The following is a 20302-nucleotide window of genomic DNA, read 5'->3' on the forward strand; positions in this document are numbered from 1 at the left end:
TACAATACATTGTGCAATGGGTACTGATGGAATCGCAAACTACATTAAAATTATAACTGATCCGTTTTCACAAATATATATATATATATTTATATATTATAAAACATAAACTTTATTGTATTTTAAGAAATCACTTAAAAATGTGTTGATTTTTAACAAGAATCCAATCAACTAGTGATTTCTTTCTTATCCATCACTTAAGATTTATAAATGAATAAAACGGGAATTAGAAAACCACTTTTGATAAAAAAAATAATAAATAATACTAAAAAGATATATGTTGAATCTTTTCTTAAATCAAAATGTCAAATCTGATTAAGGATATGAATAATTTCAAATCAAAGACATATTTTAAGATATATTTTAATTAAGAAAAAACATAAAAAATTACAATAAAATTAGTACAATATTAGCACAAGTGATTTTTTTTAGAGTTGTAATTATTTTATGTTAAATCTATTCAATATATGCTATTTTTTTAATCAATATAACTAAAAATAAGAAAATAAATTATAATAAACTCACATAAAGTTAGAGAAATAACTACACATTCGGAGGGACTCGAACCATAATGTCGAACTTGTCCATAAAAGTGAAATTCAAGCTCACAACCTCTATGATAAAATAATTTCCCATATATGTTTCTCCAAATTTAATATATATATATATATATATATTACAATTTCAGTTAATGTTATTGAACTGGAATAGAAAGTAATTCCAATAATAACAGAATAAAATAATTAAATTTCAACATCAATTCAATGATTTAGAGGGGGGAAAAAGACATATTCAGATTAAATACACGATATTGCGATCCCAAAAATTATATTTTCCTTAAAAAAAATGAAATACCTAATTACATGTAAGCAATAATTAATGAAATATTACAAAACCATATCACATGGGATTTTCTGATCAAATTTAATTAGATAAACGCTCCCAAATATTACAAAACCATATCACATGTGTTACAGAATAAACACACTCGTAATTTTATTAGTATTTCACTTTTACCTAAATTATTTATTTATATAAGTTTAAATTATAATAATTAGATGGGTCTTTCTATAATTATTATAGTATAAAAAGTTTATTATGACAAACGCTTTGATAATTTATAAATTCTAACATTTTATTTTTTTAAATAAAATTTAACATCATTAAATTTTTAAAACATTTTATACAATATAGGAACTTTTAAGATTTTTGAAATAAGTTTACCAAACACAGTCTTAGTTAAAAGAAATAAATATGAATCATGAGTTAGGTAAAATGAAATATTGAAAAAGATATAAATTACAAATTCTTTCTAAATTTATTTCATAATATTTTAAATGTCCAAATATTAGTTGTAATCTCCACATTAGCAAACAAATCAAGCCCATTATTTTATTAATTAATCCAAATTAATATAATAAAGAGCAATTATTATTTTTTTAAAAAAATGAAAAAGATAAAAAAGGAAAGCTTTCACTTTTTCTGGTCATTTCTCACACCAAACTTCAGACAAAAGACAAATATTGGTTTTTTTCTTGCCCATTGCTCAGCCCTTTTCTTTTCCTCTCTCCAACCCCATTAATGGAGGGAACTCTACTTTACAAACTTTCCCAACAGACAAAATAAAGATTGGAACTTGAAAGCGAGGACGAATAGGGTCACCTGGCTAATGCAAATCTGCCATAGTTTCTTGAAATTTCTGGCGCCATTTGTTCACCTAACAATCTTTCAAACATCTGGTCTTTTTTTTCTTTAATTTCTGAAGAACAAGGATTTGCAGATTCGTTGAAGGGAAGCATGGAAGTGGAGGACAGAGAGAGCACGGATTCGGGTTCGTTGAGCGGTAACCCGGAGTCGGAGTCGCCATCGTTGAGTGGAGGCGATTATGTTGGTCACGGTGGAGGGACGGGTGGTGGCGGCGTGGCCCCGGGAGTGCTGAACATGGACATAAGCATGGAGAAGAGTGCGGCGGATATGTTCTCACCCGCCGTTGGGGCGGATGGTGGAGCGGTTGGAGGCGGAGGAGTAGTTGGTGGGGTGGGGACTGATGGTGGCGGCGTCGGGATATTGGGTGGTGGAGCGGTTGGGGGCCGTGGTGGTGGTGGTAATGGTGATTTAACGATGGGGAAGAAGAAGAGAGGGAGGCCCAGAAAGTATGACGCAGATGGGAACTTAAACCCGGCGTATATAAAATCACCGCCGGTGCTGCCGGCCGGCTTTACTCTGTCAACGCCGCCGTCTTATGAATATTCGTCTGGCTCCAAAAAAGGGCGCGGTAGGCCTTCAGGTTCTGGTAATTGGCATATTCTGGCTTCTTTAGGTGAGTTTATAACAATCTCAGTTGCTATATGCACTTTTTGCACTGACTTTGATTTCTTTTTTCTTGATTTTTCACTTCTATTTCTGAAGCCCTCCAGCAAGATTTGAACTTTCTTAAGAGAGAATTTCTAGCGTTAAGTATAGTTTCCTTTCTTGCAAATTGCAGCATGTTTAAGCTCCTTTTGTTATTACTATTTTCTTTTTGCCCCATTTATTGTTTCTAATTTTTGGGCTTTCAAATTTGAAGCGGGTGAACTGATTGGGGAGTTTAACTAACGCTTAAGATCCCAGAAAAATGGAAGATTGAGTTGCAACAGTTTTTGATTATTCTGAGCGGGGAGTGTAATCTGTGGGAACTAGGGTTTCGGTTTATGTTAAATCACAGCTAAGTAATGGAGAAATTTCCTAAACATACTTCTTGTTCTGATCTATTTCTTCTTTTTCTTGGTGGGGTTGCTGTCGGCGTTGACCATGTCAGCTCTTGTCTTCTTCAGATAGGGTTGCTTTCATCATTTTTTCTTCTAAAACTTTGTCTTACGTTGTTGCTGCCACTTTGCAGGTGAATTGTTCGCAAACACAGCGGGAGGGGATTTTACGCCGCATGTGGTCACTGTACATACAGGAGAGGTAGTGACAATTTTGTCTGCTTCTCATAGAGACCCTTTCTGTAGATATATGGTGGGCTTTTTTTCAAAACTTTTATTGAGTTTGAGCAATTTTGCAGGATGTTGCAGGGAAGATCCTTACATTTGCTCAGAAGGGTCACCGAGGGATTTGCGTTCTTTCTGCCAATGGATGTGTCTCCAACGTCACGTTACGCCAGCCCGGTTCGTCTGGGGGTCTGTTGACATACGAGGCATGATCTCTTAACCTTAATTATTGCTTCTCCAATGTCAGAAGAGGGTTTATATAGTTTTCTCAAAAAATATTTATGGTTTGGATCTGCTTCTATTTTTTCTACTGATGGTTATGTTGTGCTGCTTGGTAGACGAAAAAGGAATAGTTCTTGGCTTGTAGCATTTTGTTGTGGTTATTCATTCCTGATAGTCTTGGTGGCTTCTCCACTTGCAGCTAATAGGTTTGAGTTGGATTCTTTAACGAATATTTGCTCATGTTTCGTCATATTACTGTTAGGACAATTATCTGGTAATCTTGATGTGAATGCAACTCTATTAGAGGGCATAGTAATGTGTTTATATGTGCAGCATTGTGGATGGACATTTTTGTTAATTGAAAAGCATGTATTTTGGGTTCTCCATTGTCGGAAATAATCTCTATAGACCTGATTTTTCATTCACGACACCTACTTGTTCGTTATATTGCAAAGATTGTTGTGCTTAATCTAGTGGCATGAATCCCCTCAAATTCTTGGGGATTTGGCGTCTGGCAAATTCATATATTAAAAATAACAAACTTACCTCACTTGACTCATACTTATTTCCTCGACTGTTAGCTGAATAAGACGTGTATAACAAAGTATGGGGGTTAAGGATATTAACACCAAACTCAGGTAGCAGTTATCATTTGATGATCTTGTTAAGTATATTACGCTGAAAAAGATGTGATATTCTCAAAATATTGTCCACACTGAAACTCTCCAATTCATGCAGGGCCGTTTCGAGATCTTAACTCTAACAGGATCATACACAATTTCAGACAATGGTGGGATAAAAAGTCGTACTGGTGGACTAAGTGTTTCGTTGGCTAGCCCTGATGGTCGTGTAATAGGTGGTGGTGTAGCAGGTATGCTCATGGCAGCTAGCCCGATCCAGGTAAGACGTTATGCCTCTAACTACTGAACAATAATAATAGCCTTTTTGCCTCTTGTTTGTGATCCAATTATTGTGATTTATTTCACCAGATTGTAGTTGGAAGCTTCGTACCGAATGGTGGTCTTAAACCACAGAAAAGAAAGTATCAAACTGAGCCCAGAATAGCCCCCACCGTCCAGTTTGCACCAGCCACAGTCACGGCTGCGACACCAATATCCCAGGCCGCTCCCGAAAGCAACAACATCTATCCCATCCCAACCTTGCAACTGCCGGTGCAAAGTCAGGGAGACGCGGATAACAGCTTAAGCAACAAGGATCTGCCAAACTCTGCATCCACCGACACTGCTGATTGGAACAGTTCTGGGCCAAGCTCGGAACAGAGACCGTCTCCCGACATTAACATCTCTGTACCTGTGGACGAGCATTGAAGCTTCAGTCTTTTGTCTTTCTTCTGTAGTCACTGATCAGATATAACCGAGGTTGAATTGCTCTAAGTTAACTCTAGTAGGTGTCTATCCAAGGGACTTGAACAGACTGACTTGGGTAGTCGTGACAGATGAGATGCTAAGATTTATGTCTGTTTACTTGTTGGTTTTCTAAGATTTTCTTAACATATTAGACGCTTTAGAGACTATCGATGAGGTCGTTTAGAATTCACGAGCTCTCACATTTGCACGTTTTCTCATTTATCAACATATTCCTGGGAGAGCCTGTTTCTAAATATTCACTCCAGTTTCAGTTTCTTGTCTACGTTTCAATTTAAGTTGGAGTAGAGTAAATATATCTTGATAATGCTCTTTCTTGCAGAAATTTACATATAAATCAAAATGTCCAAATTATAACATAATTTCACTTGTTTAGTACTCATAGGCAGATCAATCCCTGACCAGTTTCTGTTCATTTAACAAAAGTTTGAGCATTGCAGGCTTGTCCAATGCGACTCGACACAAGAACGCAGTTTGAGCCATAAGTTCATGATATGGTGATGGTAATGGAAGGCTAGTACACAACTTAAAAAACATAGGATATCATCATCATTTAGAAACATGTTTGAGCATCGCAGGCTGTCCATTCGGCATCCGCAAGCCCATCAAGATATTTTAAATTGCAGCTCACATTTGGAACCAAACAAGTTCACAGTCACACAAAGTTAACAACATACTTATTGCATTCATCATAATTTCTTTTTAATCGTGTTGGACGGTGCTACTGAGCCAAGTTGGACTCAACAGTCAGCCTATATTTTTCTCCTGTCAATTTTTAATCGTCAATTACTGCCATATTTATAATCCACTTTCACTCATATTTTATCGCTTGATCTCCTTTTAATCCTGCAATGGTTTCTTTCACGAAGTTTCTAAACAATTTCAAAATCTCTTTTAAAGATATTACTTGACGAAAATTTTTTAACCAAGTCAAAATCGAGCGAACCAAAACAATTACAGAGCAAATACGGCGTATTTGACATGTTTCATTTATGCCCGACCAAATCCAATTTGAAATTTTCCCTACTTGTCATTGTCCATGTGTCAAATGAACGCAATCCTCATACACACACGTGGTAACGTCCCACAAGTAGCCTAACCACTGAGCACCACCTGGCTTTTCTTCCACCGCCACCGCCACAATTTCCCGTTGCACGGCCGTGTCACGTGACCTCATGCATATGATCCTCCACCTCTATATCTTCACAAGCAACTACGTACCAACGTATTAATCCTCGCAATACCCAGCTTGTACTGTACAACCCGGTTAGCAAAAGGTACCCAAGATGGCGCAGACCATAGACGACAAGAAAGAGACGGTGACGTTCCGGGCGATGAGCCACGACGAAGCAGGGATGAAACGCGTGGAGAAGGTGGAAGTCGCCACTCACAACATCGACACCCTGAAGCACGTACAGAAGAAACTCATCGACAAAGGAATCCAACGGCAGGACCGCCACCCGATAGACGGGCTTCCGCGGGGACGGCAGCCGAAGTCCGGCCACGGAGGGAAGTACACGTGGGAGGGGCCGGCGGACGATGCGGCGAATGAGCTGGAGGAGGCGCCGGCGGCAATCGACGAGAAGGACCCGAACTACGTGGATGAGGAGGCGGAGGGGAGGATACTGAGAGGGGAGGTAAGCGGGGTGGCGGGGCTGGTGGTGGGGGAGATTGATGTGGCGAAACTGGCGGAGGAAGGAGTGACGAGGGTTGACGTTGATCCAAAGCTGCAGGCCAATGTCTAGTGTTTTGGTGTTTTATGTTTTTGAGAGAGAAGCAGATTGAGATGTTTGATCTCTTTTCCTCCCCGTTAATGCACATGTATTCATTTCTTTAATTTGGTGTTTTTTCTTAATACTAAGTTACTTCCCAATAATTACAAGAATTTTAGTCCGTACCACATCAATCATATTACATTTGCCTAATTATTAATTACATAATGAATCTTATTGTATCTATTATATAAGGGATAATGATGTGTATACGATGTTCTGAGTTACGATATATTTGTATAAATTATTCATGTTTTACGAAAAAATTCAACATATATGTACTTTTTAAAACGTTAATATTTTTCAATGCTGATAAGTGTGGAATGGACCTATAATTCGTATATGATGTATTATGTGAATAAAAAACGATTGGATTCTAATAATCCGTAAAATTTGAATAAAATTTGGTTTTAGGATGTGATAATATAATTCCATTTGAATTTTATACTTTATCTAAGCATTATTAAAAAAAAGTTTAATTTTAGTATTAAATTAAATGAATAATAGGATTATGATATAACGAGATGAGTGATAAAAGAACACGGAAGAATGAGGTAATGGGCTGTAATTTTAATGGAGTAGAAGAAGCCCAGACTCCAATCTGGAATAGGGAAGAAACCCAAAGATTTATTTTTCTTCTTAATTATTATTATAAACATAAAAACACAGTAATAGCAGCCTTGCAACCCTATTCTAAAGAATTATATGTACTGCTCAACATTTCTATAACTGCCTTTACTATACTTAACAACTAAAATCTAACAATATATGCATCATCACCTATGATTACCTACATCACATGTTTTTATAAAGATTCCAACCCGCTAAATTATATTGATACTCCCTAAATAAATCAATTCATATAAATATTTTTTTTTATTTTTTGAAAAATTATAACCACACTCCATGATGTTATAGTTGTAATTATAAATTATACAATTTATTTAAATATAAAGCTTACACAAACATCTTGTGATATTATATGACATCCCTAAAAAATATAACTATAATTTTATAAAAAATAAGAAATATTTGTATAATTTCACCTAACTCAGAATATATGAACGTAATTATACCCTAATGACTAGAGTTATGGGTGGCAAAGATAGAGTGAATTCTAGTTCAATTTTTGGGACAATTTCTTCCAAGTGTTGTGTCTCTGAGCCTGTTCAATCCAAAACTGGTCTAACTTGTGCGGCTTCAAATGTTATGTTTTGTTTCCTTAAAACATGTCATTTCCTACATCGGATTCGCCCCCCACAAAACAAAAATGTTTGAATTACCTAATTAATAAATTATTATGATAGCGTTAAATTTCCTAAGCTTTTATTTTAAATTATTGTAAAATTTCAAAAACTAAAACAAAAAAAAAAACAAATTAATTGTGAATGAAAGTTAGGATTGACCACTAGTGCTTGGTAATATCCGCCCAAAAATCCTCCCAAACAAGGCCACCCCCACCTCCCTCCCCCTACCCTCATATTTCCTTTATTATTTTCTCTGCACTTCACATATCTCACTCACACAAAATCATCCACAGCTATGGCTGCATCAACCGCCGCAACAGCCACATTCGCCGCCGCTAAGCTTCTCGCTTCCTCCTCCCCCAAACTCAAACAACCCTTTTCTCTTCTCTCCCCCCACAAAAAACCCACCACCCTCTTCTCCTCTTCTTTCGCCGCTGCTCCCCTCCGCCGCCCTCAACCCCTCAGATTCTCCACCCTTCCCAAAATCTCGGCCATCATCTCAGTCGGGGACAAGCTCCCGGACGCCACCCTCTCTTACTTCGACTCCTCCGACGAGCTAAAAACTATCTCGGTCTCCGAGCTTACCTCCAACAAAAAGACCATTCTCTTCGCCGTCCCTGGCGCGTTCACTCCCACCTGTTCGCAGAAACATCTCCCGGGTTTTGTCGAGAAAGCCGCTGAGTTTAAGGCCAAGGGGGTTGATGCCATTGCCTGTATTTCGGTCAACGATGCGTTCGTGATGAAGGCGTGGAAGGAGAATTTGAAGGTGGGGGATGAGGTTTTGTTGTTGAGCGATGGAAATGGTGATTTCACCAGGGCAATTGGGTGCGAACTGGACTTGAGTGATAAGCCGGTGGGTCTGGGAGTGAGGTCGAGGAGGTATGCGATGTATGTCGAAGATGGGGTTGTCAAAATCTTGAATTTGGAGGAGGGCGGTGCTTTCAATGTTAGCAGCGCCGAGGACATGCTCAAGGCCATTTGAGAGTGTTAGTTCTGTCTCTTTCTTTCTGTTCACTTTTGAAATTGAGGCATCTGGTTGTTTGATTGAGATGAGTTGTCTTTCCCTTGTTTTCTTTCCAGTCTTTTCATCAAATGTAGGTTACATGAAATGGAACTATGTGTTGCAATAAAGTGGGAACTGGATGTGATCACTGGGGTTGAATTTTGAGAAGTGGGTGTTAATTGTGCGCTGTAAATGCATATTTTGCTCTATGTGGTTTAAGTTACAGTTTGATTCTTGAACTCATATTTCTTGCACTTTTGTTTTTCATCAATTAGAGCAAATGCTCCCCGATAGGATGAGTTCCAATAGGTTATGAATCTGACTTGAATTCTGATCTGAAGTTTGGTATGAAAATGACAGTCATTACATGTATCTCGAAGCCTGTACCTTGTGCAAATGTTTCTTTTGTTGTGTGTGAAATATTGGATAAATATGAACTGCAGGGTACGTATTCGTGCGTGTTATGATTCCTTTGAACTAGTTTAGAAGATTATTCTTGTTTTTTACTGTTTCATCTGAGTTCGAGGGTGATGAAAAGAGACCTCATAGTAAGTTCGACAATGTATTTGGTGTTGTATGATTTTGTTGTGATCCATGATGACAAGAGAATGTCTATATGGACTTCGTTCATGTGGTGACATGAACTTTATGGTTTAGAGTGGTGCTTGCGTATCTTATGTATGCATAGTCTTTTAGGATAGAACCTCCGGTTTAGAGTGCCTTCATTCACTAAATTAAAGTAAACATTCCAAGTAGCCTTTCTAGTTCTTCAATTGTCTTTAGAGTTCAAGATACTTAAGATGGAAACGCTATGCCAAGAGAAAGGGCTCTATGGCATTGCTATACCTGCTCAAACTTCAAATTTAGAACCCCTGGTTAAGTATTACCCTCTCAGCCCTGAGAATAAACTCCCATCAGTAACAAGCTTGAGACAACTGTATCCTCCTGCTTAACTCACCCAAGGATCTTCCAACCATTTCCATCTTCGAACTCATCTCCAGAAAGAAGCCCTTATTTCTGTTTTGCTCGTTGAAATTACAAAACTGCCTCCATCCAGGAATTAGTGCTCTTATCTCTTTTCTGGACATTTAGAAATGACCTTGAAGCAGCCTCTCACTTGTAATGATAATGAGAACTTTTGATAGTCGCAAGCTGGTTTGAAGCTTGCAAGTTTGGCTGTTGTGGATTGAACTTACTCAGGTTGAACAGAGTAGGATCTCGAACCAAACCAAACTTGAGGCAGGGGTTATCATTTCAAATTTAAATTGAAGGTGGCAACTTGTATAAGGTTCCTAAAAAATGCCTTAAGCCTGTTCAGACTACTATGTCGTCTTGTCTGAATATGGTAACAATAAAATTGAGTTTGTTTGAGGATTGAAATGGTATTGGGATGGTTCTCTGTCAGGATTGTAGTCTTTGATGAGTAAAATCCATGCGTCCCCATGTCCAAGTGCACTCTAATTGAAATTGGTTGTGTTTTCAAACTGTAGTTCAATTTGCATTCATATTTGAATAGATTCTAATCCACAATAAAGGTACAGGTATAATAGATTCTTAGTTGTATTGAGCTTCTTCCTTTTTAGAAAGAAATATAACCAATATATATACATCAAATGCTCATCTCAATTGGAAAAGGCTATCCACCTATAGTTAATTTGCCTGTCATCTCAAGACTTCTTCCTGAAATTTTCACCTATTCCTTTTTCTCTCTACATTCTTTTTCTTTGAACATATTAAATAATTCTGTAAAATTTGAGGTGTGCGGACAAATTGGTTGTTATGATAGTTATGCGAGATATGTTTGGTTGATTTCTAATGCCAAGTAAGACATATTCATGAATCAGAGTTTTGTAGGCAAGGTTGATCAGTGATGCGTATATCGACCATTCCTCTATGTATGGGGATATTCATTAGGATCGTTTACTACTTGCCGTTTTGAGTTCATCCAAGCAAATATTGGTAGCCCTGAATCCTTAACTCATCATCATAAATTACTCGGCAAGCTAGTCGGGATTATCCGAATCTGTTCCCTAGGACCTGTACGATATTATGGATTGTTAACATGGTGTGTGTATGTTTGGCCTTTACTGGTATACCCCCCTTGTTTTTGAGGTTTAAATGAAGTAGAAATTGATGGGGTGGAGGCTTGTGGCAATCTAGAAACGTAATTTAGGTGGGGAAAGGAGAGGAATAACGTGATATGTTTGGTAGAGCTGAAAATGAGCAGACACGTGAATATAAAATGATATTTTCAGGGTGCCGATTTTTGATTAATTATCTCATCTGCTCTGCTTATTGGTTTAAAACAAAAGAGAATGATGGATTAATTATTTTTTAATCAAATTAAAAAACTTAAGTAAGAATCTCCTTTCCACTTATGTGTTTGGTTCTTTCTTCTTTATTATTGATAGGGGTAATTTTATTTACGAAAGGTGGTCTATTTGCACGAATCGTTCCTATTTTTTGGAGAAGCAACGAATCATTCCTATTTTTTGCAGAAGCAACTCATAATAGTAAAAAAGTAATGATACTTTGTGTGATGATATTGATGTTTTTAGGAAATGTATGTATAATTTAAAAAAAATAAAAATAATTTATATAAATGATATTGATATTTTTAATTATCCTTAATAAATTATTAATGCATAAAAGAGTGGTCTGGCAACATGATTGAATTCTCATCTCATAATGATAGTTGACTCTGTTAGTGTTGTTTTCTGACATAGAAAACCATGCGCAATATACTAAAATTATATTGAAATCACAATTATTTGGTAAGCAGGTGGCAGAGCAGACGTACCAAAAATTGGTCCAAATTAAACTAATCATTTTGTTCTTGCCCAAACTCAACTCCAACCGATTTTTTCTTTACGTTAATATTTCAATAAATTAAGGAAATAATTATACTCTTTTTTTCTAAAATTTGGTGTAATTTTATATAAATTCTTTGTAGTTTGAAAAATTATATATATATATATATATATTTTTGGAGTGAAAGAAAAATTATATTTGACACTTATGAGGTTTGCTTTTGTTCATTTAACAAATAAGTCTTCTATTAGTTAAAACTCAACGAATTTATTAATATTAAAACAAAAAAATAGAAAAAATATATTTAACTTCGATTGATTTATTACTGATTTATAGTAGGTTAAATATCTTTTTATATGACTAAATTACCGTTATACGTCGTGAAGACGTTAATTCATGTGAAAAGATACATCTTCACTGTTATGAGGAGGGTAGGTTAGTTTAAAAAAATTGTTTGATATGTAATAAATCAGTTTTAAGTCAATTAAAGATAAATACTAATTTTTATTCAGTATTTTTGCTAATATTAGCAAATTTAGTAAATTTTGACAAATGGAAAAACTTATTTACTAGATTGAAGCAAACTTCAAGGTCTTATATGTAATTTTCCAAACTACAAAAATTTATGTATAATTACATCAAATTCTAAGAAAAATGAGTGTAATTATCCGTAAATTAAACCATACACCAATTTAATCAATATAATAATTAATGGTTAAATAAATTATAATAAATTGATATAAAATGAAATAGATCTTACACGTTAAATGAAATTCAAAAACATAAATTTTGAGAACCATTTTTCCCATATAATAAAAAGAAAAGTCAATTTTTCGAAATCTAAATAGAGGAAAAAACACTTTATCAACAGTTTTCGTTTTCGACACAGTCGAGGCAAAAATTCAAAAGAGCCATGTATCAACCCTGATTCGCAAGATCGCAAGAAAATCGACGGTTGTGATTACCGCAACTCCTTCTATAAGTACGCGGCCTATCCCCCCTTCACTTTCTACACTGTCAACAGCAACAACCAACCTTTCTCCTCTCACTCTGCAATCCTCTCTCTCTCTCTCTCTCTAGATCTAATCTCTCTTTCTCTCTGTAATGGCGACTATCAAGTCCGTTAAGGCCCGACAGATCTTCGACAGTCGTGGAAATCCTACCGTTGAGGTTCGTCTTACTCTATCCTTTCTCATCTTTTCATTTTTGGTTTAATTAGTGTTTAAGTTTGGATTATGTGTAAACCGTTGCCGGTTACGTTCAAGTGGTCTGATTGTTTGAAATATACGCTTTCGGGTTAATCTTCAGAAAAACGTTAATTTTCATGCAAAAGCTGATGCTGTTTTGTCCTAATAATGTTTGACGTAACCGTAGGTTGATGTGCATCTGACCAACGGAATTTGGGCTAGAGCTGCTGTTCCTAGTGGTGCATCCACTGGTAAGATCTATTAACGTGCTTGTTTTTTTTTCCAGTGGGTTTTTTTCGATCGAAACTGTGGATTAAATGACTATTATGATGTAGGGGCATTAGAATGTTGATTTGCTATTGTAGCTACCTTTATTAATGTTCAGGATCCAGATTTTGCTAGCTTTTGATCCTTTTTCCTATAAAGGGAATGGATGGAATAGTTTTTCTAATAAATCTTAGTGTGCTGGTTCGATATTCTAATGAACATTCATTGCTCTATTGCTTACTTTTATTTTAGGAATTTATGAGGCTCTTGAACTGAGAGACGGAGGATCAGACTACCTCGGGAAGGGTGTCTCAAAGGTTAGGTGTTTGATGTGGATTATTGATTACTATTTCCTCTAAGTTGAACTGCAATGTGCTATTTCTTGATGCTTTTGGTATGTTTCCGTAGGCTGTTGGCAACGTGAACACAATCATTGGACCAGCCCTCGTGGGAAAGGTGATGATCTTGTTCTTGATAGAATATCTTTATATGTTTGATGTCTTTTCTTTGCATTATTAGCAATGGAGAGGAGTAAATAAAGTGTTCCGATGCATTTTTGCTGACATCACTTTTAATGTGGTTTATTTGCAGAACCCAACAGACCAGACTGGTATCGATAATTTCATGGTTCAACAACTCGATGGAACTCAGAATGAGTGGGGTTGGTGCAAGCAGAAGGTAATTAGTCCATCAATTGATTATGTGTTTAGTCTTGTCTAGGGCAATATGTTAACAAGTATACAATTTTGTTTCTTAAGCTTGGTGCAAATGCAATTCTAGCTGTATCTCTTGCTGTGTGCAAAGCTGGAGCTGCTCTCCTCAATATCCCCCTGTACAAGGTATAGTATCATTCATCTTAAGCACGTCTGTTAATATTAACTTATACTGATTGGTAAAATCCATTTTTAAGTAATTACATCTTTAAGAAAAGATAAATTTTTCGTCTTCGATCCTTGAATTTGATTAGGTCATTCAACATTCAGTTATACTAGATCTGAATGTTAATTACTATATTTTTTCCTTAATTAGGACAGTAGTTGGACTATGAGTTGTTGACATGATTCTCTTTTACCTTTCAGCATATTGCCAACCTAGCTGGTAACAAGAAGCTGGTCCTGCCTGTTCCTGCTTTCAATGTCATCAATGGTGGATCACATGCTGGAAACAAACTTGCCATGCAGGCATGTCTTTGGCATATGCAAGTTTATATATCGTCTGTTGCATTCTTAATTAACACAACCTTTTGCTACAGGAATTCATGATTCTCCCTGTTGGAGCTTCTTCTTTTAAGGAGGCCATGAAAATGGGTGTTGAAGTATATCACCATTTGAAGGTATGTCATATCTATTAATTTCTGTTCCTTATTTGTGACTACGTTGAAAAATTTCTGGTGCTATTCCAACTTCCCAGTTATGAAAACTTGTAAAAATAGTACAGATTAAACTACTCTATGTATTTGTACCCATATTCTTACAAAAGCAGCTCGCAGCTACCTTTTCTGTTTGTTAGAAATCCGATATCACCACATTGTTATTTTCACAGCTTCCTACAAACTCAGAATAAGCATCTTTCTTCTTCTTATAGTGTTTGCACCCCTTTTAATCTCAGGCCGTTATCAAGAAGAAATATGGCCAAGATGCCACCAATGTTGGTGATGAGGGTGGCTTTGCTCCTAACATTCAGGTAACATATACTTCAGGCAGCCTTTGATCTTCCATTCTGTTCTGTGCTAGAATATTGATTCTACTTGATTGCAACTCCAGGAAAACAAGGAAGGTCTTGAACTCCTTAAGACTGCTATTGCTAAAGCAGGTTATACAGGAAAGGTAATTTCCTTTGCAGTGATTCTGGCATCTTGCTTCCTCAAATTACATATTGAATGAGCACTAACCATGGTTGTTGCTTCTGCATAGGTTGTGATTGGAATGGATGTTGCTGCATCCGAATTTTATGGAAAAGATAAGACTTATGATTTGAACTTCAAAGAAGAGGCAAGTTCCTCCTAATGTGTCTATCATATGAATGCGACAGCACATTTGGGTTGTTACTCTTATGCCCGTTTCTGTTTCAAATAATTGCTAATGTTCTATCTGACTTTATGCTTCTTTTGTCTTGGCAGAACAATGATGGATCACAAAAGATCTCTGGCGACAAACTCAAAGATCTCTACAAATCTTTCGCGTCTGAGTACCCAATCGTATCGATTGAAGATCCATTTGATCAGGATGACTGGGAGCACTATGCAAAGCTTACCGGAGAAATTGGTGCCCAAGTTCAGATTGTGGGTGATGATCTCCTTGTCACCAATCCCAAGGTGATCATATACATCTATTATGGCTGATGAGATTGAATTATAGTTTGTGCTCTACAGAATGAATGTTGGTATCTTATTTTCCTTGCTATTCATGTCTGCAGAGAGTTGAAAAGGCAATCAAGGAGAAGACTTGCAATGCTCTTCTTCTGAAGGTACCATTCTGGAATTCTGGTGGCTGCTCTAACCACAGCTAATGAACATTCTTTTCTTATTGGGATATGTAACATTATAACTCTGCCATTTGTTTGTACCAGGTTAACCAAATCGGATCTGTGACCGAGAGTATTGAAGCTGTAAAAATGTCCAAGCACGCCGGTTGGGGTGTAATGGCCAGTCACCGCAGGTATTATGCTACCCCAACTTTCTTATTCCTGTAGAAGTCTGATTGATTTATGCCAATCTGGTATCTGGACTGTATTATCACAATTTTGTTGTTGGATGCAGTGGAGAAACAGAGGACACTTTCATTGCTGATCTCTCTGTTGGTTTGGCTACGGTAAGCTCTTCATTCATGATATTGTCTCACCATTTCCATGTATTATACTCCATCAAAAATACCATGACCTGATATATATTTCCCCTCTTGAATTTGTCAGGGCCAAATTAAGACCGGAGCTCCATGCAGATCAGAGCGCCTTGCAAAATACAACCAGGTAATCATCTAAACTCTTTTAAATCATTAACTAGCTGAACGGCATCTTCATCCAACAACAATGATACTGAACCTATTACCCATTTTCTAACACGATATATGTTTGGTGCAGCTGTTGAGAATTGAAGAGGAACTTGGTGCGGAGGCAGTGTATGCCGGAGCCAGCTTCCGAGCACCAGTGGAGCCCTATTAAACCTGATCTGTTTTGCGGGATGAAGTTTAACTTATATGGATGAATAATATCCTCGTATGTAGACTACTGGGACTGGGTTGTCTTAGGATAATGAGGACCTGTTTTTAATAATGGGCTGTCTTTTGTTCTGACCTTTTATTAGTGAGTCGTCAAAGTCGGGGAAACAGTGAGCGAGCGTGTTTACCTCAATTTTGACTCCCCGCAATTTGGAGTGCCGAATTTTATTTTGTGAATCTATTCTGCTGATGTTCAGCCTCTTTCCAAGCTTCTACCAGATTTAAGTTTTGATGAACACGAATTATTACGTATATACGTATAAACATATGCATAGACTAAATATTGGTAATACACTGAATATAGTAAAATAAAATTCAAAAGTAAGCGGAGTGAAAAAGATTTATTCAGAATTATTAAAAAAACGAAAGTACACCAGAAAAATCATATATAGAAAAGCTGGAAGAATCAGTAACTGGGTATTAAAGGATAAAGATACTATTGTTAAGCTAAAAGCACTGAAGTACTTTTTCTCTAGTACTTGTCAAACGTGCTTATTTGCTTGCGAATTTGAATATGTTGGTCATAACTTACAATCGATATGTCATGATTATCTAGCACCAATTATTTATATGGTGGGAATAAATTGTGAAAAAAGTTATATATTATAATGAAAGTAATGAGTATTTAAAAATAAAAATGAAAAAAAATAAAGTCTGATTGTTGGAGAAATAACTTAATATATAGTATTTTTATAATATTGATTATAATATTTTTATTTAAATCAACTTATTCTAATTATTACTGTATTTACGATTTTAAACAAACCCAATTCGTTAACAATCACAAACGCTTATCACTTTTTTTTTTTTTTTTTCTGATTTAGATAAACGGTTATCACCTTGGTGCAAATGAAGATGAACCCTCATATTTGCAACTGATCCAGTTGACAATTTTGGAATGATGCAAAAAAAGAAAAATCGCGTTCTTCTTTGACCATCATTCATTTTACTTAAATAATATAATATTCCTCCCATAAGATATATATATATATATATATATATTATATAACTTTTAGTATCTAATTTGTTGTGTTACTAATTGAATCGATAAAATAATATTTATATGATCTTTTTTTTATTTTTACTTTTGTGTGAAGTATTTGTTTTCTCTCAATTGCTCGTTGTTATGTTTTTTTATTTTGTTATTTTACCTTCTTCTATGTATAATAAAATTTAATATATTTTCCTTTTCACTTTCATAATTTCTTTTATGAATTAAAAATGTGATTGGATCGTTTTATGTAGTTTAAAGAAATTAAATTATAAGTTTAAAAAAGTAGGAAAATTTAGATAAATGAAGGGGATATAAAATATGCTGGCTATGGGGTTCGAACCCATGCGCACTTATGTGCAGAAGATCTTAAGTCTTCCCCCTTAACCTCTCGGGCAAACCAGCTCACATGTTTTGTCTTGTTATAAAATTTTTAATCATCAATTAATTATAAGTTTAGTTCTTAATTTCCAAACCCTAGGGACCGTCGTCCTTTGTCTTGGAAAGAAAAGAAGAAAGGATCGGGTTGTGTTTGGAAAGAATTGTGAGAGAAGAAGAATGGCGGAGCACTTGGCTTCCATTTTCGGCACTGAGAAGGACAGAGTTAACTGTCCCTTCTACTTCAAGATCGGCGCTTGCAGGCATGGCGACCGTTGCTCCCGTCTCCACACCAAGCCCAGCATTAGCCCCACCCTTTTGCTCTCCAACATGTACCAACGCCCCGATATGATTACCCCTGGCGTCGATCCTCAGGGCCAACCTCTCGACCCTAAGAAGATCCAGTCCCACTTCGAGGTTTCTTCTTATTTTTTAGATTTCAATAGATGTATTTATATGGAGCTGGATCTGATTTGCTCGGGTTGTTTTCTCTATTTCTATGTTGCGTCTTCTTTTTCATGTGTGAGACTGGAATTTTGTTGATTTATTTCGGCACTAGCAAGAGTTTAACTGATTGTTTTGTCAACGCCAGGATTTCTACGAAGACTTATTTCAGGAACTGAGCAAGTATGGGGACATTCAGAGCCTCAATATTTGTGATAATCTGGCTGACCACATGGTGGGTAATGTCTATATCCAGTTCAGGGAGGAAGACCAAGCCCAAAATGCTCTCCAGAATCTTATTGGAAGGTCTTATGAAGGTTAGTTCTAGTCATTTGTGTATATTCCGATTATCTTTTAGTTTTAGTCACTGTAGGATGAGGGTGTTTTTAGTTCTCTGAAAATTTTGATAGTTCTGTTAGTAGTATTTGTAACATTTCCAGGATTAAAAGGGCAAAATAATCTTTTGAATATGTTATTGGAAAAGGTTGCAATGTCTCCTCCTTATTCCTTAGTTATAGGGACCTGCACCTACACTTGTTAAGTTTCATTCCTTGTCAGTTAATGATACTGATAAATAATAAGTAGCATCTTGTTAGAGTAAGTAAAAAAGTTCAGAAATATGCCTCCAAGTAGACAGTTATGCAATGGTTATGCAATCTTGTCTCATTACAGAATGGGCTAACGTAATCGATTTGAGAATTTTGTAGTACCAGGATTAAGGTATCTGAGGCTTCTTCCTGTTACAAGAATACATTTGATTGTTACATTTATGTTTTTAAGGAATACACTAATGCAGTGATTATTTTTACTTGATCCTCTTCTTATTTAATTGTGCCGACGTTGAATTTTGTAGGGCGTCCAATCATCGCAGACTTCTCCCCTGTAACGGATTTTCGTGAAGCAACATGCAGGCAATATGAAGAAAATGTATGCAATCGAGGTGGCTATTGTAACTTCATGCATCTGAAAAAGATAAGCAGGTCTGCTTTTGGGTGAAATATGTTTTCATTTGCTTTTCTTAAGCCCTTTACCATGGCTTTTTGGTGATTGATGTACTCTTTTTTTGGCTAAAGAGAGCTGAGACAACAATTATTTCGGAAGAGTAGACGTAGGCATGGCCGCAGTAGAAGTAGAAGCCATAGTCCTCGTCATCATAACTATGATGGGCGTCATGGTTCTGGCAGAAGAGGAGATCACCGCCACCATGATAGAGGTAGAAGGCCAAGAAGCAGAAGTCCTGGTCGCAGGAATGGAAGAAGCAGAAGCCCTGGGGGAAGGCGAAACAGGAGTCCAGTGAGAGAAAGCAGTGCTGAAAGAAGGGCAAAGATTGAGCAGTGGAATAAGGAAAGGGAGGCAGAATCTGCTATAGATAATAGTAATAAAAGTGATGATGTTAGTCATGTTCACCAGCAGAAAGATGGCCCAACCAATGACGATAATCAGCATCCAGCACAGCAAGAAAATGGAAATTATGACTTCTGAAGACTCTGCAGATATTTGGGGTCTGTTTTTCTTAACCCATGTGTTCCATATGCTGCCTTCTCTTTTTCGTTGGTTCTAATTTGCAATTCTTCATTTGTTAGATATAGACCATCGTGAGAAAAGGCTTACTACCCATTTTCCACTGTGCAGGTGGGGAAGGTTCTTTCTCATGTGGTATTGTAGGAAAGCAAATCTCCATTTTCTTCCTTTGTCCTTCCAAAGATCTAGCCTATGATTTAGGAGGGTTAGATGGCAAAAGCTACGGGAACATGATTGCAAATATATCTATACATATCCTAAAGAGGACCAAAATATTTTTAATTATAGGGAATACAGAATGCCATTGATGAATCCCATGGAAGAAATAAGAAAACGAAGTGGTTTGCCATTGCTTTGCCCCTATCTGACTATGATCATATTTGGTTCTTTTGAGCACATCTTCCACTGATTCCTCTGCAATTTCCCTGCTCGTAACTCTTGTTGCTGGGTGGAGCATTCCACCCTTTCTTATGTGGTAAATTTTTGACTCTGTGTTTCAAGCACTTTCGTTTTACCTGAAACCTTTTTGTGCTCACTGCGCATGTTGCTTTTGACCAAAAACAGAAATATCCTCATGTTCCGTTTGATAGGCCAAAGTTTCTCACACTAGAAACAAAATCTTGGCACAAAATTTGTAGAGACCAGGTAAGTTCCTCTTCCATAGGACCAAACCACATGTTGAGCTGATAAACTTTCTGATCAATATAGGTAGGCCACATCTCACACTAGAAACAAAATCTTGGCACGAAAATTGCATAGACCAGGTAAGTTCCCTCTTCCATAGAACCAAGCACATGTTGAGCTGATAAAAACTTTCTGATAAATTTAGGTATTAGGTGATTAACATTTTGGATATCTTAATGCACTTCTCTAAGTTTTGCAGGGTCGGC

At 36.5% G+C, this 20302-nt stretch overlaps 5 protein-coding genes and 1 non-coding gene across 8 annotated transcripts in view; 5 read left to right on the top strand and 1 right to left on the bottom strand.

The window, feature by feature from the left end:
- The first annotated feature begins 1505 nt into the window (after positions 1 to 1505).
- On the top strand, positions 1506 to 4812 carry LOC105179528 (AT-hook motif nuclear-localized protein 1). Its single transcript, XM_011103181.2, has 5 exons — positions 1506 to 2320; positions 2879 to 2946; positions 3044 to 3175; positions 3930 to 4091; positions 4181 to 4812. The coding sequence occupies exons 1-5, from the start codon at positions 1798 to 1800 to the stop codon at positions 4517 to 4519; spliced, it is 1224 nt and encodes a 407-aa protein (XP_011101483.1). The 5' UTR covers positions 1506 to 1797; the 3' UTR covers positions 4520 to 4812.
- Positions 4813 to 5862: 1050 nt separating this feature from the next.
- LOC105179529 lies at positions 5863 to 6321 on the top strand. The gene has a single exon (XM_011103182.2). It carries the CDS (start codon positions 5863 to 5865, stop codon positions 6319 to 6321), a length of 459 nt encoding a protein of 152 aa, XP_011101484.1.
- Positions 6322 to 7774: 1453 nt separating this feature from the next.
- Positions 7775 to 8841, top strand: LOC105179530 (peroxiredoxin-2E-1, chloroplastic). Its single transcript, XM_011103183.2, has one exon. It carries the CDS (start codon positions 7891 to 7893, stop codon positions 8575 to 8577), a length of 687 nt encoding a protein of 228 aa, XP_011101485.1. The 5' UTR covers positions 7775 to 7890; the 3' UTR covers positions 8578 to 8841.
- A 3569-nt stretch (positions 8842 to 12410) lies between these two features.
- LOC105179531 (enolase-like) lies at positions 12411 to 16291 on the top strand. Its single transcript, XM_011103184.2, has 17 exons — positions 12411 to 12579; positions 12784 to 12847; positions 13116 to 13180; positions 13272 to 13319; positions 13455 to 13541; positions 13622 to 13702; positions 13943 to 14044; positions 14116 to 14196; positions 14472 to 14546; positions 14627 to 14689; positions 14777 to 14854; positions 14983 to 15177; positions 15279 to 15329; positions 15432 to 15520; positions 15622 to 15673; positions 15774 to 15830; positions 15942 to 16291. Exons 1-17 carry the CDS (start codon positions 12514 to 12516, stop codon positions 16020 to 16022), a joined length of 1335 nt encoding a protein of 444 aa, XP_011101486.1. The 5' UTR covers positions 12411 to 12513; the 3' UTR covers positions 16023 to 16291.
- Positions 16292 to 17391: 1100 nt separating this feature from the next.
- On the bottom strand, positions 17392 to 17474 carry TRNAL-UAA. The gene has a single exon. It is a non-coding gene; the product is annotated as a tRNA-Leu (tRNA).
- Positions 17475 to 17549: 75 nt separating this feature from the next.
- The window catches only part of LOC105179532 (splicing factor U2af small subunit B), a 3164-nt gene continuing 411 nt past the window's right edge, over positions 17550 to 20302 (top strand). Inside the window, exons 1-6 of one of the 3 annotated variants that reach the window (XR_849305.2) lie at positions 17550 to 17864; positions 18040 to 18208; positions 18745 to 18871; positions 18965 to 19393; positions 19524 to 19887; positions 19977 to 20176. Coding sequence is in view for 1 of the 3 variants with exons in the window: in XM_011103185.2 (XP_011101487.1) it covers positions 17628 to 17864; positions 18040 to 18208; positions 18745 to 18871; positions 18965 to 19373 (942 nt within the window). In the remaining 2 variants the exon portion in view is untranslated. The remainder of the gene's footprint in view (positions 17865 to 18039; positions 18209 to 18744; positions 18872 to 18964; positions 19394 to 19523; positions 19888 to 19976; positions 20177 to 20302) is intronic. The other 2 variants (XR_849304.2, XM_011103185.2) reach the window with 2 other exon arrangements.

Source organism: Sesamum indicum, unplaced genomic scaffold, assembly GCF_000512975.1.
Source record: "Sesamum indicum cultivar Zhongzhi No. 13 unplaced genomic scaffold, S_indicum_v1.0 scaffold00165, whole genome shotgun sequence".
In the NCBI taxonomy this organism is placed as follows: domain Eukaryota; kingdom Viridiplantae; phylum Streptophyta; class Magnoliopsida; order Lamiales; family Pedaliaceae; genus Sesamum; species Sesamum indicum.

Coding starts and splice junctions, on each gene's coding strand:
- LOC105179528 (XM_011103181.2), top strand. CDS start 1,798: ATGGAAGTGGAGGACAGAGAGAGCACGGATTCGGGTTCGTTGAGCGGT. Junction 2,947..3,043: donor TCACTGTACATACAGGAGAG/GTAGTGACAATT, acceptor GCAATTTTGCAG/GATGTTGCAGGGAAGATCCT. Junction 4,092..4,180: donor TGGCAGCTAGCCCGATCCAG/GTAAGACGTTAT, acceptor TTATTTCACCAG/ATTGTAGTTGGAAGCTTCGT.
- LOC105179529 (XM_011103182.2), top strand. CDS start 5,863: ATGGCGCAGACCATAGACGACAAGAAAGAGACGGTGACGTTCCGGGCG.
- LOC105179530 (XM_011103183.2), top strand. CDS start 7,891: ATGGCTGCATCAACCGCCGCAACAGCCACATTCGCCGCCGCTAAGCTT.
- LOC105179531 (XM_011103184.2), top strand. CDS start 12,514: ATGGCGACTATCAAGTCCGTTAAGGCCCGACAGATCTTCGACAGTCGT. Junction 14,197..14,471: donor AAGTATATCACCATTTGAAG/GTATGTCATATC, acceptor TTTTAATCTCAG/GCCGTTATCAAGAAGAAATA. Junction 14,855..14,982: donor ATTTGAACTTCAAAGAAGAG/GCAAGTTCCTCC, acceptor TTGTCTTGGCAG/AACAATGATGGATCACAAAA.